Source organism: Watersipora subatra, chromosome 8 (assembly GCF_963576615.1).
Source record: "Watersipora subatra chromosome 8, tzWatSuba1.1, whole genome shotgun sequence".
NCBI classification, from domain to species: Eukaryota; Metazoa; Bryozoa; class Gymnolaemata; order Cheilostomatida; family Watersiporidae; genus Watersipora; species Watersipora subatra.
The window spans coordinates 3,586,954-3,605,846 of NC_088715.1; the positions used below are offsets into that span (position 1 = coordinate 3,586,954).

The 18,893-nt window shown below is 36.7% G+C and overlaps 1 protein-coding gene and 1 long non-coding RNA gene across 2 annotated transcripts; one reads left to right on the forward strand and one right to left on the reverse strand.

The window, feature by feature from the left end:
• Window positions 1-7,162: 7,162 nt before the first annotated feature.
• LOC137401767 (uncharacterized) lies at window positions 7,163-10,446 on the forward strand. The gene is made up of 3 exons (XR_010979390.1): window positions 7,163-7,389; window positions 9,525-9,696; window positions 10,091-10,446. It is a non-coding gene; the product is annotated as an uncharacterized lncRNA (long non-coding RNA).
• A 3,859-nt stretch (window positions 10,447-14,305) lies between these two features.
• Window positions 14,306-15,556, reverse strand: LOC137402228 (uncharacterized). Its single transcript, XM_068088726.1, has 3 exons — window positions 15,485-15,556; window positions 15,052-15,231; window positions 14,306-14,827 (listed from the first exon to the last, which is right to left on the reverse strand). The coding sequence occupies exons 1-3, from the start codon at window positions 15,554-15,556 to the stop codon at window positions 14,306-14,308; spliced, it is 774 nt and encodes a 257-aa protein (XP_067944827.1).
• Between the last annotated feature and the right edge of the window lie 3,337 nt (window positions 15,557-18,893).

Below are 18,893 nucleotides of genomic sequence, written 5' to 3' on the forward strand. Positions count from 1 at the left end.
CTTGCTTCTCGTATCTCTGGTACCCTGGCAGCCTGGCCATACATCTAAGCTGTATCAGAAACTGAGATGTGATACTTTTATGAACAGTTCATCCAATACAAGGTAGTTTATTCCTTCCCAGAGTTGTACCAGTGTTGTTTATCACTATTGCTCTATCTGCTTTTGGTTATCTCCTCATCTTAAACGTCTTATCTCTGATTTTATGTCATCAACTCTTTATATTTCTGCATGTCGTCTGGCCTAGCTGTAAGGTGCTTTTGGTACTTGGTTATTTTGTGTAAGGGGCAACCTGTTTAGTATTGTTAGCAGTTTTTTTAGTAAACAACACTTAGTACTTGACCATTTTTGATGGCCATACCACAATTCATACGCTCAGTGACATCTTTGAGAAGGTAACTGGACTTTAGGGTGACAGTTCACAGGGGGGACAGACACTTAGTCGACAATTTCAGACGGAAGAACACGGTGGACAAACCGTCAACAATTCCAGACTGAAAGGCGACAAATTGGTTTGCTGAGGGGTTGAAGGCTAAGTACAGTACAGTACTCTGCGGACAAACAGATTCCGTCATCATATGCAGTACTTTCATATATTTTTGAAGTGCAACCTTGACAGTGTTATTGTTTCCTTTTGCCAATATTTTTATAAGTAGAAATAGTGGCATTTATCTTGATTTGAAGGTTGACTTGCAACAATATTTACATTACAGTTAATTGGTATCAAAAGATTCACCCGTTTTACTCGGCGGTGTTGCAGGTGCAAAATATTTGAGAATGTGATAACAAGCTGTGAAAGCTAAAAATTGAGGTTAATCTCAGCCAACACAAAAACGCGTAGTTTTGAATCCCAAATGATTTCAACGGCGTACTCAACGTGGTTATTGTTTTGACACATGAAATGAAAGGCTCAATATAAAACTTTCGTAGCACTAATTTATGACAAACACTTTGGATTCTACCGGAAATTTCATATCAAATATACATGGTCGCTACTTGACAGTTTCGCTTCAGTTTGGTCTAATCATCTAGTCATAATCTGATCCCATACTTCCTGCAAAATAGTGCAAACATTTTCTGCAGGATTTTTCGACTTTCACAGGTGACCAACATGCTCGTCATGTTTATTAAATGATGACATGTACTCCTTCGAGCTAAGGTTAAAAAAGTAAGCGAGTTTCTGGTAGGTTTTGGGATATCGGTGCTCAAAGTGACAGCATTACAATGATAACGAAATAGACACGTAATGACAATAGACATGGTTTTATCGAATACGTGAAGTATATTTGTGAAAATATTTTGACGAATGAGTTTGCATGAAAGTTTAAACAGAAGCCATCGTGTTCGACTACGTTACATTTGAGCCGTTTTGGAGAGGGATTCCAACCTATGGGGTTTTCGTGATGGCTGTGATTAACTGTTCGTTTTTGAGCTTTTAAGAGCTTGTAATCACATTTCCACATATTTTGCACCTACAACACGGCAGAGTACGACATTGGAAATATCTTAATACCAAATAACTGTAATGTGAATTTTGTTGCAAGTCAACCTTTAAATGCCATTGGATGGGATTTCTCTGATTACGCTAGCTCAGACAATTAACAACATTTTAAGGCTAGTTATAAAAAATACATCTACCTTATTCAATCAAAATACAAAAACTTGTTATTGTATCAGCATTTTTGTTCAAAACGGCTTGAGAAGTCCCGTTCTTGGCTGAATTGTCAACAACCTTGTCTCTGATTGTTCAAATTTTTGAGTTATTTAACCTCGAGAAGAAATAGTTTTATGATTTCGATCAGCTAAATTCACAGTAGCCTGGGAGAGAAGTTTGCTTTTTGTGTGAGATGAAAAGACAATTCTTATTATTGTGATTTCTCATTTACTTGTGGAAAGGATGATTTCCTTATCCTTGTTTCTTTACAATTATGATAATAATTCAATGTCATTATAATGCAGACTCAACAGGCTAAATTGCGATTCACAATGATTTATGTTTGTTGAGATTTTATTTGAGTATGAAGAATGAAGGCTTTCTCTAACATAGGTGTCTAAGGTGTATCCATATTTTACTAACTTCTGCAGCTTGTCGCGAGAAAACTAAGTGGCTTCACAGAAAGCTTATGGAGGAATGATCTATTTCAAATCATAGAAATCAACCAGTCTTGATGCCATGTTACCCTTAATGTCACCTGAGATATTTGACCGAATCACCCTAGTCATAGATCCCGAGAGTTTGAGACAATGATGAGTGATCAACACCTCAAAAACCTTTGTGATATATACTCAGCTGTAGGTTAATGCTGCCATGTGCCAAATCATAGACTATATAGTCTATGATAAAATGTAAAATATTATTTTACATTTTAACAAGCACTATGAATATTTTTTATACATGACTATTTTAACAAAGGACAGATGTCAGAAAAGAATAGAAGATATTACATAGACATCCATCGGCTTGTACTTTAATGATAGCTTTATTAAAGAGCGGTGTAAGGAATTTTCTGCTATTATTTTTGTGTATGATTGAAGTGCAAATGCATTCGAGTACCTGCGTGTGACTGTGTATACTTATACTCCAATAATTCAAATGTCTCTTCAAGTAAGTTTTAGAATTAGTAGAAAGTAATATTCAGTTGCCAATTTATGACCGTGAATCTGATCTCATCATTCTGGATAGGATAGAGAAGTTCTATTGCTAGATGTGTGTATCTACATAGTATCAATCAGAATCAAGTCATTGTCAAAAAACAACAATTTAATTGCCAACTATTGATATACGTATTTTTGAAAGTTATATATGATAAAGATCAGCTTTACACGTTTGTATAAATAAACTAAAAAGCAAATTTATTAAAATGTATCAAGCTAAACTCAGATGTATGTACTTATCTTCTTATGTATTTATGTATTTTCATACTGCAATTGGAACAAGAGTATACATTAGTTAGAGTGTTACTAATTAAGGTCCAAATACATGATAACATGATACATGAACCAGCAATAGTATACCCTACAGGATGAAAATATTCGTTGGTTATAAATATTCGCGATTTCGCGAACAGTCAATTCTGCGAATTATTAAATTCCGTGAATAATTAGTTCTATTTTTAATCACAAGGGAGAATAACTACTGCATCAAATTAAAAACTAGCTGCTAGGCTAGTTTTTAATATAAATACTAAATGTAGTTGAGTTCCAAAACATTTTTAAATTATTGCCTGGGCTTTGAGCTAATACCATTGCCAATGCATCACATTTCTTTACAAAATTATTCAAGGTTGTCACAAGATATGCAGAATGGCGTCATCGCAAAAATAGCCGCTAGGCAGAAGTACTAAACGTAGCCGAGTTCCGAAACTTCTTAAAAATCATCGCCGGGACTTGGATTTTTATTGTCATTGCTTCAACTTTTACAAAATTATTCAAGGTTTTCACAAGTTATGCGGCATGGCTTTGTCATCACAAAAAATCTCTCTTAGTCTTTTTACATTGAAATCAACTCCATCAATCTCTAATACCGAAGTTGAGGACGATCATGATTCTGATCTGGACATCATGGTATGTATTGGATTTGCAGTGCAGATACGTTTTTCCATAATTAATTGCATTAGTTAATTCTTTTGTTTAAAAACTGATCATTTTCATTAAATACTTCAGCTATTGTTTTTTGTACTTCCTTAACACTTATTAATGTTTTTTCTTTTTTGTGTTTACTGCAGATTGAGAATGAAACAACCTCCTCCGATTACGAAAACTAGAGACAAGTAAGAATTCATATTTCAGACAAGTAAATTTTCATCAAAGCAGGAATATTGGCAGAGAAGCAACTAGTCAACTTAGACCCCTTCATCGACAAAAACTCCTTGATATCGCTATAGCAAACATGATTAAATTATATATTTTATTTCATGTATAGATACATGTATATTATAATTTATTACAAACTTGAATGTACAAATAAAATATTTCAAATACAAATAAAGTTTTACAAACGATGAATGGAATAAATATAAACAGTTTAGTCCATATGTCGGTCGTCTAGCAATAAAATTAAACTGGTACTCTTGATAAGTGAATACTGGCGTGAAATAGTGCTCTCTGACTAGTTATTTTGGTAATGGCAGCTCTATATCGCTGTCACTGTCTTGGGTAGATGTTAAAAGCAATTCTTTCACTACTACGTGGTTGGTAAGTCAGTTATCATCAGAAATCTCCTCATGGCTTACTATTGCAACGTTCTGCTGTTTGGACAAAGGTTTGTGATCGTAAAAGCGTTTTTGTTCCTTTTTAAAACAGATATATTCTTCTCGTTAGCAGCTGCAGTCACTTCAATTTCAAGACATCCCTGAATGATTGATCTTCTAGGAATAACATCCACCACCCCTGAAGTCATTGTACCTCCGTATATGATGAAAAAGCTGCTTACTGTACTTATTTCACGGAGTAGATGACCAACCGTTGCGCAGTCTGCGTTCATTAGCTTTACTGTCAATAGTTCATGTAGATTATTGGGCTCTTTCTCACACTAAAACGAATAACAAAGCGGTAGTGATGGAAAAAATAAATATTGCGTTTTACTAAAGTGAAATTCAATTATTAATTTAGTAAATGGTTTTTAAAAAAAACTCATTACTTACCACAAGTTGTTGGCTCATCAAAGGCCTCCAAAGCAATGAATATTCGTGAAAACCTGTGGACGCAGCAAAAAAAATTTACCGTAGCTTAGCACGACCGCTTCGTAGTTGTAAGCTAAATATAAACCGAAACACGCAGTGTGCGCATGCGTTGGAATAACTCTATTGCTAGCCGCAATAGAGTTAACTTTTCCTAGAGAGTGGCAGTTTTTAGCCGCGATTAAATTCATCCGCGAATATGCATGAAAAAACAATTTTTGCGAAATATAACTCCGCGAATAAATTCATCCTGTAGGGTAATCATTTATCAACCAAAGTATGCTAGTGACTCAAAAACGCATCGCTTCTAAGGGATTAAAAATGTTGGTACCTCCATGATGTCATATATTAGGCGGTAAGGAATCTCAGACACTTGCCACACTGAAAAGCAACTTGCCAGTTTTCACAAGCAGTCAAGGAAGAAAGTGAAAAATAAAGTAATGACTGTCTAAATGCCTTCGGAGCTTATAGAGTTGACAAACTATGCGCTTCGAAGGCATTTAACTCATTAACGCTGGGAGTTAAATTTGTGGAATTTGAATGAACAGAAGATTAGTTGGGTAATTAAAGACAGATTAATCTCAGTAGCTTCTTTTAAACAATAACCATCTCAATTAAGTGAATATTTGGCACAAGCTTTAATACAATTGAAATTCTACCGTGGGTAAAAAAATAATGTAATCCGATTAATGTGGATATAAGTAATAGATACCAAGAAAATAATGTTGTTATGAGTGGAAATGGATAAGTACTCGGCACCTCCACCAGAAATGTCATGGGTGAATATGGAGAAATTATGTTATGCATAACTAATCCAAATCCACACACAACATCAGTGTTGAGTTCGCTTTGTCATTTCATTCTGTCTTGACTATGTTCAGTTTGTATACTTTTGCTTAGCTTGTGGGAACTAATTTGATTATTACTGGTTCAGGTACAGGTGAAGGTGTTAAGCTATCGTAAGAAGTACTGATATTTACCAGTAAAATGTATTTCTTTATTCTACAAGTCCAACAATTAAAATACACAGATAACAAAATTCTAAACAATAATATTAATGACAAAAGGGAAAAATAGCCAATAAAAGTTACACCCTTACTTGGACTGTTGTCCATGTTTACTTGCTCGGTCTCGTACGGCTGCAAGTTTCGGTAGTCGAATGAGAGTCATGACAGTTCTTATATGTAGAGGCTTGGTAGTTGAGATAGGGAAGTAGAAGAGGATCAGCTGATGATGGAGAAGGAGGCTCCAAAGGTAGGAAAAAAATAGAGGCTCCAGAGGGAAGGAGGGAGGCTTCAGAGGCAGAAGAACGTGCCTCAGCAGGCGGAGGGAGTTTCAGCAGGTCTTTCAGGAAGGAGAGATAGATACACTGATAGATAGAGAGACGCTGAATCGTTGACGTTCTTTTTAATAGATGACTCTGTTAGCCTGCGAGAAGGTGTTTAGGCGATCAAGTTCTATTCTTTTTTGAAGAGGGTTAGCAATTGAGTGAACTTGTCTCAAGTATGTCATGAGAGTATAATGATTGGAAATGATAACTAACTCCAATTATCTTGGTCGTGTCGCACAAGTCTAATATCTTTCAATGGTTTTTTGGCAGGTCAATTGATGTCTCTTTCTTCAGAAGCAACTTCCACAGGATGTTTCTAAGCTGCTTGTAAATGACTATATAATGACTGTTTTTATTGCTGGTTCTCTAATGTATTATGTGTCATGCTCACTGTAGTGTCTCCCGTGTTTAGGCGTTTCTCCATTATGCTATCTGGATTCGTTCATACCTCTATACAACAAGAGAGCAATGGGTGAAAAATGTACTAAAGATTTCCGATCTTTAGTACATTTTTCATAGTACAGGCATCAATAAACTTGGTGTCTTGTTAGTATTCACTACTAAATCACAACCGTTTTATAAGCACTCATCACGCCTTCACTAGCTCGAAACAGGAAGAAGAATGCTCGCTAATTCATTCTGGTATATATATACTTGGGGACTTCAATAAGCTGAGACAGCTACATAATCATGCAAGCCTGTGTGAGAGGCTTTGCCTTGTACAGTGGCTAAAGTCTAGCTGGCTTCCTTAGCATGTTTCTGTAATATAGCCAGGCGCGCAAAAGACGCCTGCATATGAACAACAACTACACGACAGGACTTGAATTAATGCGTCCGGTGTTGTCGCCTTTCCATCTGCTGTGTCGCCCTTCTTTCTGAAGTTGTCGCCTTTCGAACCAAAAGTGTCGTTCAGAAACCCTTTTCAAACAACTGTATGGAGTAGAATGTGCTCACTCAGTGTATGTACATATTATTGGCAGAAACCACTTTGATTTCGCAGTCATAAAATACCTATTAAAACCCCATCACAAGATTCCCATCACACTATTTCGACATAATTATTTGCATAAAATCTTGCGGTACGCTAGCGAATCCACACAGTAATTAGGCGACTAAGAGTGTCTCAGTCTTTCCAGAAGCGCGAAGATATAAACTTCTGATTGGCTGACTTTCTTTTTAACCAGGTAATCGCTCGGTCTGGTCGCCATCGTAATAAATATTCCTCCGATCACCGAACAAAATTGATAACTACGTGCTCACGCACACTATCACGCTATTTAATTTAATTGTACTATTGTAACATTTATCATCATGGGAAAGGCCTTTGTCTTTGGCAAAAAAAAGAGAAAGAGAGTGTTTCCAAAGAAAAAAACCGATGACAAGGTTAGTATTTTTGTTCATTTAGACTGCTCTAGTTTAGATGTTAAGTTCAATTTGTCAATTGCTAATATTACATAGATTAGGTTAATCCGTTCTATTAAAATACTAACCTCAATGCAGTACTTATTATATATTGATAAGACAGAGTTGATGTTATGCTATTTGCCACAATATCTGGTATGCTGCTATGGTTTTTTTGTTGTGCCTTGTCAAATAGCCAGTTGTGCGTGTATAATTGTGTTGTGGAAGCCAGCGCTGACTAGCCACTTGCGAGTGGGTTCTGCGTACAAGTTGTCTTGCACCGAATGAGTAATAGCTCTCATGCGCAACTGTAATTGCTGCAAGCAATTTGTCTTGTGGATAAGGCTCTTTATTTACACAAGCTCTATAAGCATCAAAGATAGAACAATTAGATACAATTCACTACAATCAAGCGTAATGCTGAAATGAGTTACAAGTAATACCCAGACAGTTACACTTGTAAATGTAAGAATGTTAAGATATATATACATTATATGGGTCGCGGTCGCAGAAACCGTGGTTAAGTCGCAAATCACAAAGTTGAGTTATTCGACTTTAAAGTTGCACTAACTGAATTTATAATTTTTGTAACACGTGTTTCAGGACCAATCAAAGAGTGATCTTTCTGAATCTGAAGTCAGTTTAGATAATAAATGTCCTAAAACCTCAGAAAAAACCCTTAAAACCGTTGCTATGCTAAACAGGAAGTACTAAAAAATGGCGTCCGAAAAACGTAATCGTTTCTTTTTTGCCGATTTGAAGGATAGTTCTAACATTTTGGACACTTATAATAAGTACTTTGGTATTCCAATTGATGCCAAAAGCAGTGTAAGTAAAGGGATTGACCATGATATATTCTTAACCATTCTTATAAGATTTTTACAATATTTAATTATAAGAATAATTATTCGATTTTATATGATTTGATTATAAGAAATATTATTCGAATTTGCAAGATCAAAGTATAGAGTGACCGATGATGTGCAATATGTTACTGTTATTATTTTTTTAAACATTCTGTTGATCATACTACGGTTGTGCTACCGGTACCGCGGCACTACCAAGCCGTTTTTAATATCTGCGAACTTAAGTAATACATTTTCTTATAGATATACAGCCATTTCTATGACAAGCAGCAAAAATATGTTTAGATTTTTAAATTCAGCATAATGTTTTTGATATAAAGACAAAAATCTAGATAAATATCACAACCTCTTAATATTGGTTGCTATGACGTTTTGAAATGTAAGCAAGACTGTGCATCGGTTTTCGTTTCTCAGACTTTAACACCGGTTTTCTCAGAACTATGTTTTCGCACTGATGGTAAACATGCATTCAGTTTATTGACCATAAAATCTGCTGTATTTAAGCTAGAATCAAAAAAATTTTTGCAAAATAACTGAGAATTTTCTCCTTCTGTTAATGCAGATTACTCTAAATCTTATAATCCCAACTTGACCATGGTTTCTGTGATCATGACACATATATACAAAACTGCATAAAGGTAGGTTAATGTTACCAGGCTGTTCTTAATGAACATTAAGAACGTAATTCTCATTCCTTAGTTCTGTCGTTCGTAGTCTGTATCACTTGCTATGTGCTCTTTGTTATCTCTCATTAGGGTATTTTCTCCTGCATATCCTTACCCATCCTGCTTAACACTGGAGCGCCTTTGCTTATATAGCAAGGGCCGGGTGTTAATCCATGGCTTTTGGGCTAATCCGAGAATAGTTGAACACTTTGGATAATTAGAAAAAGCTCAGTAAATCCATCACAACTGTATATGCATTGTGTTAGAAAACACTTTAATCTTTTAATTAAATCTTTTTATCAGTTAAATGAGGACGGTCTCTCTAGCCTTCAAACAAACATAGTCATATACTTCGACTTACAAGCTTAATGTCTTCTAGGATTGAGCTCGTATGTCAATTTACTCGCATATTGGTGCATATTGGTTTGCCAAGGAGGGAGAGAAAATTTATCCTTCATTACAACATTTGCTAATTTAATAAATTTGGATTCTGATGCGCAGACTTGAAAGCAAACCTTTATTTTAAACTTGATGTAATAAAAATTTCTTTGGCGTTCATAGTTTTAAATTTCTTCTCGCCGCTTAGCTAGCAGACGTTATGCCCATACCTCAAGTCAATGAACCACTGGATAGCAAACCAAGCACCCAGTCAACTCGCGCAACAAAAAAGACAAAGTCTGGTACTAGCACACTCAGCGCAAAAGTTGGAAAAAGGAAGTGCTAGACACCTTCTCCCAACCCTTCTCTTCCCAGCTTTGGTATAACCCTATGACAATTTAATTTTATTACGGTAGTTGGGATATTTGTGAACATTTAGCCGCTGTCCTTAGTTGACATGTTAAGATTAGTTCGGTTGTTGCGATAGGCTGAGTTGTACATGATAGTTAATGTGTTAACATTAGTTAGGCTGTTACTAAGATGTGGTTATGTATTAAGTAACAGTTTTGCCTGTTTACTGCTCGACGAGACATTGTGTAGGATAATCGTTTGCTTTGACAGAAAGAACCTAGTCAAGTGCGAGGCTTTAGTACCACATAAGGTAGATAAAATGACTCCCTATAATTATTGCTTGCAGACATCTTTAAAAATAGTTTTATAATTGTGTTTCGTTGCGCTAGTGTGTCGCTCAGAGGACAAACCTGTTGATTTCAGGACTTTCAGACGCCGGAGATAAGCAATTGACGCTTGATTCAAAATTCATTCAATAAAATCGACCAAGTCAAAACATTCCAACTCTTCAGCAAAGACTAAGAAGTCCAAAAGAAAAGATTCGGTTGGAGAAAGTACGAAGTTGGAAGAAGAGGATGATGGATTAGTACAGGAATCGCCGTGGAATGCTGTACAGAAACCTGGTAAAACCGGCTCCTGTGCTAGACTAAGAACCTTTCACTTGCAATAACCTTCTCTAGTTGTCTTAAGTTTGTTCAACTCACTCATTTGTTATACACATATATATCATTCTGTCCTTTTTGTTTATGGAAATAATATAATTTCTTGTTGCCAACCTACTTGCTACTCATATCTCTGGCACCCTGGTCATACAACTAAGCTCTATCAGAAACTGAGATGTGATACTTTTATGAACAGTTCATCCAATACAAGGCAGTTTATTCCTTCCCAGAGTTGTACCAGAGTTGTTTATCACTGTTGCTTTATCTGCTTTTGGTTATCTCCTCATCTTAAATGTCTTATCTCTGATTTTATGTCATCAACTCTTTATATTTCTGCATGTCGTCTGGCTTAGCCAGATCATACGATGGTTTTGTATGATTTTTTACAAACTCTTTCTTCTCTATTGATGCTTGATGCAATGGTTTAGCAAATTAAATTTTCACACGGAAAGTGTCAGCTCCGTCCTCAGGCAGAGTAATAGGAAGGCTGCTCCAACACCAGAATCACAAGTCATTGATTGTAGGGCAGCTCAACTTCATCTTTTGCAGAAATTGACCACAATTTGTGTGGGTAGACACATTTCTTGATTTGGAAGTTGTCTCACGCTCAACTTTGCAGCAGGCATTCCTTTTATTTTTTTGCTGGCTCCTTTAGTGTAAAGGAAACTCAACAACTTGTTTTTGTAGTTAGTTCCACACTCCGCACCCCTCATGGTTTGTGTTTAGCATGTCATTCGCGTCTTGTCTGTGTGTAATGACAGCCTAGAAGGTACCACTATTCTAACTGGATGTGCATCTATGTGGTGCTTTCTGTGTTTGAAGATGGTATTTATATGTATGTGTATTTATTTCATCAATTAGTAGAAATATAACATTGAACAGAATAAAGATATAGTTACAATATTGATTGAGGTAAATTAAAAGTTTATGTTATGTCACAAAAGTCTAGTGCAAATGCGTTGCTGTTATGTCTCTCTGCCACACCGTTGTGAGCCTGTTACGTCTGTCTTAAAGGTAAGAACTCCAGACAGTACTATACATAATAATGTTACATTTTATTGCAGATGCTAATCATTGAATAAGTAATTATATTACTATAGTAACTGTACTATTTTGTTGCTATTCTTTAATATGCACGTACGTAAAATTTTGATGTTTTCACTTATGTCCTTCTACATTTTCACTATTATTCCAATCCCAGATCATATTAATCTTATATGGTGGAGTTCACTGTCTTTACATGCGGCCAGTTATATATATATATAGTACTTTATTGACAATAATTTCAATTCACAAATAGAAATGTTTTTCAAATTAAGCCAGCTTGTCTCAGTTCTAGTAAAGCTCTCTTGAGATGACGATTTGAATCATAACTCCGCCTGCGCATGTCTATGATGAGTCCAATTGAAAAGTAGGGACTTTCGTTGTGATACAGGCTGACTTGTTAGCTCCCCTCTGATTGGTGCCAACGCTAATCAGCATCTGTCTGAGCCTCTTAAGGGTTTAGTGATGCTTCCATTTCTCACAAATAACACAGTTTTCTCAGCACTATTTATTCCTTGCTATGCATATAATCACAAATCAATTGTGCTGAGGCGAATATGGGTGCTAAGGTTTCTGAGTTGGGGGCAGAAGCTAAGAGCTCAAAGGCAACATAAGCAGCATCTGTGTCTATGTTGAATGCCACTTGTGAGTGCGGACCACTTTCACAATCGCCTTTTATAGTAACTACAAAACATCATCGAAGGTGCCCTTTTACTGAAGTTTATGATCATGTGTCTAACCTTTTGCTCTGTTTGCCACTAGGTCAATTGTACAGAATTAGCTCTGAATTACACAAGCAAGAATTTGAGAGACTTTTTACTTCTGTTACAAGCCACTGCATCATCAGTTTTGCTTGTGGTCATGTTCACTATTTATGCTTTTGTCATTTCGGAAATTAATGGCACATACTAATTTACCTTCAAGCATAGTCCATCAGACCTTTTTTCAGTTGGGCATCTTTGAAGACAAAAGCACTCCGACCTCATATCACCATATTTTTCGCATCTCCGAATTCATGCTATACAGTTTGTGATGCCTAAAACATCAATACTCTGAGCCTTGCACTGAGTGAGAGGCCCAAACACATGCAGTTCATCCACCTATTTCGCAAAGGGTTAAAGTGTTCTAGTAATACTAGTAGTGGCCAAATCATCAAACTCACATTGCTTCACCAATGGAATACCTTGAAATGATTACCCAAATCAAACAAGTGCATTTCTAGCAGTAAAATTTCCATTTTCATATGCTGGATACAATAGAAGAGCAGATTCTAACGCTAGCACTATCTGCTTGCATCAACCATGACAGACATCAACGCAAAAATAACCCAAGCCTGCCTGTGAGAGATAAACGCGGTCTATTTAATTGATGGAACATATGGCACACAAAATGATGGTACGTTAACCAGTGAGTCAAGAAAATATCAAAATACATAACAAATAATAATTATTAATACATTATGATAATTACTATCATTATATATGTTATGATTATTATTCTAAAATGTTGTTAGTTTTTGTAGGTGAAGAGTTGAACTTATAGAAATGAAAATATATCATTCTACTTATTATTAATATAAACTTTGATTAGCGCTTCAAGCTTCTACTAGTGTCCGAACCAACATTGACCGAATAGTTGGTATAACTAAAAACCTCAACTAAAATCATTACGCGTATTGTGCTAATCAATAAAAAGAACATACATGTAGGTAATCCCATACATACTGAAAAAGAAAATTTGACAACAAAAGCAAACTTGAAACTGATTTTTGTAGAAACGTAGAAACATTGGAATGATACTTCCTAAACCCCAAAAACATCTCGATAGCCATGTAAAATGCATGTGATCGCTTGTGGTTGGGAGTTATTTGATGCTTGAGCTTTTTGTTAACACAAGGGCAACTTTGAAGTTGTTAGTCACGTCAGCGTGCATGCGCGCATGACAAGAGGTAGTAACTAATCAATAACCTACACTTTGAAACCTACACCTTACTGCTTGGCCCATTGCCAAGGGAAACCGGCCAGGCAGTAATGTGGAAACTGATAGCCGGAGCAAATGGAGTGGCTAATACAATCAGCTAATTTTTAAACAAACTGCTGGCTAGTCCACAACCATTTAGGCCAATCTAGGTCAATCATATAAATCAATCTATTCTCGCTAGTGTGAAGCTGTGCACAAGGTTGCTTGAAGGAAGTGAGAGTAGGAGCTCTTAACTTGTATTGCTGTTGAAAGATGTGAGTGCCTTCTTAAGAGCCCGAAATATCGACATGAACAATGGTTGTGAACATTTTGATCATTGGTTAGGCTACCAAACTGGTAATTACTGGTTTTTTACTTAAAAAAAAGCAAACTGTAAAAATGTCCAGCCAACCTTGTTTACTAAAGAGCTAAACTCACTTAAGAAGCTGATAATAATACATTGCATATCTGCTACAGGTGTACACAGGCTGAACACTTGCGTATATCTGTAGTAGCTGTGTAGATATACGCAAGCGTTCTTACTTTAGCGAAATGAGAGAATAAATGATCAATGGCCACTAATAAAATCATCTACGCATGCATAGCAGCATTATACCAGAGACGGTAGAGGTAGAATTTTCATACTTTTGCCAAAAACAATTTTGCGTTATGCATGAAAATAAGAGAAAGCACTAACATATGTGACTGCAGAAATAAATTTTGTTATTATGTGTATTATTTTATTCAGACAAATTTTGCCTAAACAGTATTCACAGTAAGCAAATGAAACAAATGCATTTCACGTGGCATTCGTCAGCAGAACGCAAGCCTGATCGGCAGTGCGACACTAAGAACATGTGCCGCAATTCACCAGTATAAGCTGTGATTTGGGAAACATTGTATCAGTATTGATTTAATATTTTTCAGTCGGCAACAAAGTTGGAGTTATATTGCAATACGGGCAAACTAGGCGTCAGGCGGCAACCAAAAGATTGCTATTGGACGGCAGTAAGTTCCATGCTCTTGCTGTACGAATGAAGAATAAGCGCTGATGGTGTAGCGTGTTGAACTGTGGTATGAAGTACTGGTGCAAATGTCTACGCGATGAGCGGAAACTAGAACGTTTGACGTATCGATCCAACACTACCGAGTTTGAGTGGTGATATTGACTAAAGATCTTAAGTCGTCTCTCAGATCGACGTTCGGACAGTGGTAGCTGCTGCAACCGCTGGAGGAGATTGGTGGTACTGGTCTTTTTATCACTTCTCGTAACACCACAGATTAGACGCACCACTCGCCTTTGAACAGCTTCCAGTTTGTCAGAGGCACTATTTGGTGTAGGATCCCAAGATGCCGAGGCATATTCCAGCAAAGGAAGCACAAGCTGTTTGTACGCAGTCACTTTAACCTTTTCTGATGTTGTGAGGATTTTGTGGCGGATAAAACTCAAGGTGAAGTTTGCTTTGTTGGCGGTGCCTTTGATATGGGAGTGCCACTAAATTTTATGGTCGAGTGTCACATCAAGGTATTTGATGCTTTCAGCTTTGGGTGTAGTGGTGTTGTGCAGGTAGACTTGATTATCAGTAGGAACTCTCTTCCGAGAAAAGGTGATGAGCTGGCATTTAGCAGGATGAAATTCCATATCCCATTGTCTTCCCACTCTCCCGGTTTGTCTGAGTTGGCCTGTAGAGATGAAACATTATTAAAAGTGTTGCACACAATGGTGTCATCAGCAAACAGCCTGCATTGCGTGCTCAGGCTGTCCGGAAGATTATTGATGTAATATATGAAACGCGTTGGGCCGATCACAGAGCCCTGAGACACACCAGATGTCACTGCAGCCTCAGCAGACTCCTCCTCCTCCACAACCACTCTCTGTGTGCGGCCGCTCAGGAAGTCCTGAACCCAAGATATGATCTGGTGACTAACCCATATTGGGCCAGTTTTAACAACAGTTTATTGTGGTTGACCTTGTCAAACGCCTTGCTGAAATTTAGCACACTGGCATCTGTCTCCAGACCATTGTTCAAATTGTCCATAATATCAGTCACCAGTTTAATCAGCCGTTTCTCGGACCCATGGATTTTGCGAGAGCCATGTTGATTTGGAGGGAAGATGTTATTTTCCCCGACTGTTAAATATATACACTCACCAATTGTTCCACACGGGAAAAGCCTTGTCTGCAGTCCGTCACATGTGCATAAAGTTCTGTTGCCGTCCACATGGTCGACTCCTATTATAGGCCCACGTACTTGACGTGTAACCTCAATGCCAGACTGGCATGAGTAACCTAAGAACCTGCAATACGAACGGGCACGAGACATACGCACGCATATACAACATTGACATTATTAAAAATACAGTGCATGTGAAGGTGTTAGCCACTGAATTAATGGGTGGTCCCACGAGAGCCGAAACAAACTAAACGACGCAAAATGACGTCGGTGTCAGTTGTAAACTGTTCGGCCGAAGACAGTTCTGGCCGAAACAAACTATTTCGGTCCTGCTGGTAATTTCGTAGCTGAACCACTGCTCTTATTGGCTGGTTAAAATTCTAGTGAGCACGCGTCACATTTTTCTTTACGTGTGCGAGAAAAGTTGAAAAAGAAATGGGAGGATCTTTTTATTTCGTTAATTAAACAACATGGAGCAATTTACGACAAGGCTCACCCAGACTACACAAAAAAATGGTGTCATTAACTATATCTGGTCCTTCATTTTGAATCAAATGAGAGCGCAAAACTATATGGAATTCGTTGGTAAATAAGTAAAATAATTAAAAGACGCCATCCATTGCCATATGATGATATATTGTAAAATGATTTTGCCAGACTTTACTCAGGCACAATGTAGCTTGTGATTGTGTTGCATAAATGCAAGATGTTGCACTTAGTGTTGCATAAATGTGTAAGAGGATGAGTGTGGTTTTCTTTCGTGTAGAATAGAAGTAGATAAGTAGAAGTAATGTGTCATACTCATCCTGATGAAGAATCGTTGACTGATTTATTTATGTAAAACCACAGACTATGATACAGACTGTTTTTGTTTGTTATGTACTCAGCGTAGAAAAATATTCATATGCTAACAAAAAAATATAATTTTGTTGATGGGAAGAGTTGGCAACATCTTTGTATCGAGTGATTTATTTTGAGCAGCTGAACGATTTTCTGTCAAATTTGCTGCGTAATTATAATTAATAATTGTTCCTCCAAGTATTTTTTGTTTACAATAGAACTATTCAGCTCAAATACATAAAAACTTCCAATGAAACAGTGTCCTGTCTCCATGGGTATGGTATCTGTGTTGGGATAGTTTACTGTGCTTGTTGGTCAAACATTGAAATGAATCATGACATAAGTTTTTGTCATTAGGTAGGAAGCAATTTTTACCACAAAACATTCTTGGCTGCCTCGCTCAGTTAAATCAGGTCACTGAGTCAGTGCTCAGTCAGACACCTCTGTGTAAGCATCTATAATTACTGCTTACACACTTTAAACTATTTTATCTATACATATTATTCATTTTAAAATGTAGCAATTGCTTACTACAGCAGTAGCCTGTCACCCGGACTTATATTTCTATACAATTTATGTAAGTACATAAAATAATGCTTGTTTTATTCTTGTGTTTTAATTCTGTTCTGTGATGAATGCATTTTATCATGCATGTAGTATTTTAAATTTGTATCTGTATTTTAAAGTTTGCTTTTGTTCTTTTTAGCTTCTGCTACAGAATCTATATTATATATGTGCAATGTAGCACCTGTTTATCTATGTGTTTCTTGGCTCTAAGGAAGCAAAATCTTGTGTGAGTTTGTACACATGTATTACTGTCATATTATTGTTTCTGCATTCTTTGTCACATTCTATTTGCATGGTAATTTTTAAACCACACTTATGCAATTATGTACTGCTAGTCATGCAATATTGTATTATTCAATGTATATTTCTTGTACTTTATATTGTACGACTGCTTATGAGTAAACAATACAGCAAAGCAAACAAACCATGTATACCACTCATCAGGTGGTCCGTTAGCAAGTGCTTTCCTGAGAGCGAATCTAGTACAGTATCTAGGAAGTGAAGTTACTTCGGATGCCGTGTGACATGTGGCTTAGCCAAACTGAAACAACCTCCAAACCTAAGTCGGTTCGGCCATCGTGTGACCACAGCTTTATACTACCTCTGGAATGGCATTGGCCTATCTAAACCAACGAACTTCCATGCGACAATTTGAGCGCCATCTTGAGCAATGCTACATGGACTTCCAGATGTAATTAGTGAAATGGCAGTTCATAGTTATCCTAAGAACAGAACTCATTGATCGGCTAGAAATCAGTGTTTTGTGATTAATTGCTACCACCTACGACAACCCTGAAACACGGAGGGTTAAAGATACATGTATATCACAAGTGAGTTTAGCGTTTTATTCCTGCATTAGTAGCACTAGTACAGCAGTAGCTGTTTAGAAGAAGCTTGCTAGTAGCTGGTTAGTAGTAACTTGCTAGCAACAGGTTAGTAGTAGCTTGCTAATAACTGGTTAGTAGCTCGCTTCTGTTACTACTCACAACCAGCCTTTAGTGTACATTTACCTGATTTTATTATTTTACACATCACAATCGTTGACTGTTTTTACTAGAACTATGTTGTGCTGCTGGTTGATTCATCTTGGCTGGTGTTGCGGACAATGTCGGTCAATACTGATGCTGTTAAATTCGAACAACAACAACAGTCACTGTTCCCATAGTTCAGGAGTGCCAGTTACATGGAACAAACTTTGTTAGTAACTGCAATCATTATCACTAAAGCAAGATTTTGTCAATAAAGAAACTTCTATTAGTTGATAAGAATGTTTTAAAACGAAAAAAACTTCCTGAAAATCAAAGGTACATTTTTTTAAAAGGTTGAAAGTCAATATTTCAATTTTTTCTTTGTCGATAAAAGTTCCCTGTAATTATAACTGACTAAAAGACCACAGATCCCAATCTGTATGTTTGTTTAATAATTTGATTACCTAGTTTTCTTATCATCAGGTTTCCAAGTAAATAGAAAGAGCCGGAAAAGTGGCATACTTGATGGAGTGTTTCCAGATGGCAGGAAATCTCCAGCAAAAATGCAAATCTATGTAGTGCCCACTTCAATGAGTCTATGATCGATAAAACTGATAAATCATTATTATTCAGTTCATATTTTATCACCATTTCCATTTTATTTCTAATTGCAACAAAGGATAACTGTTATTATTTTAGGAGACTTGGTTACAAGATGTAGTGTTACACCAGGAGCTACTGGTAAAGTCAGATCTATGGATGACACTGCATTGTTACAAGCTTTTACTGCCTTAGTGCCATCAACTGTTGGTAGTGAAGATTGCGTTGGAAATGTTATTGACAGACGACCTAGGCTTCCCAAAGGAATGCTAAACATTACATCACATCCTGTTCTTAGTAACTTTGCTGTACATTTATCTGGTTGGCTTGTTAGAAAACTGCTTAAAAAGTTGTGTTGTGAGCCATGTAGACTTTCCCTAATTCAGTCTAAAGAAATTAGCAAATGATGATA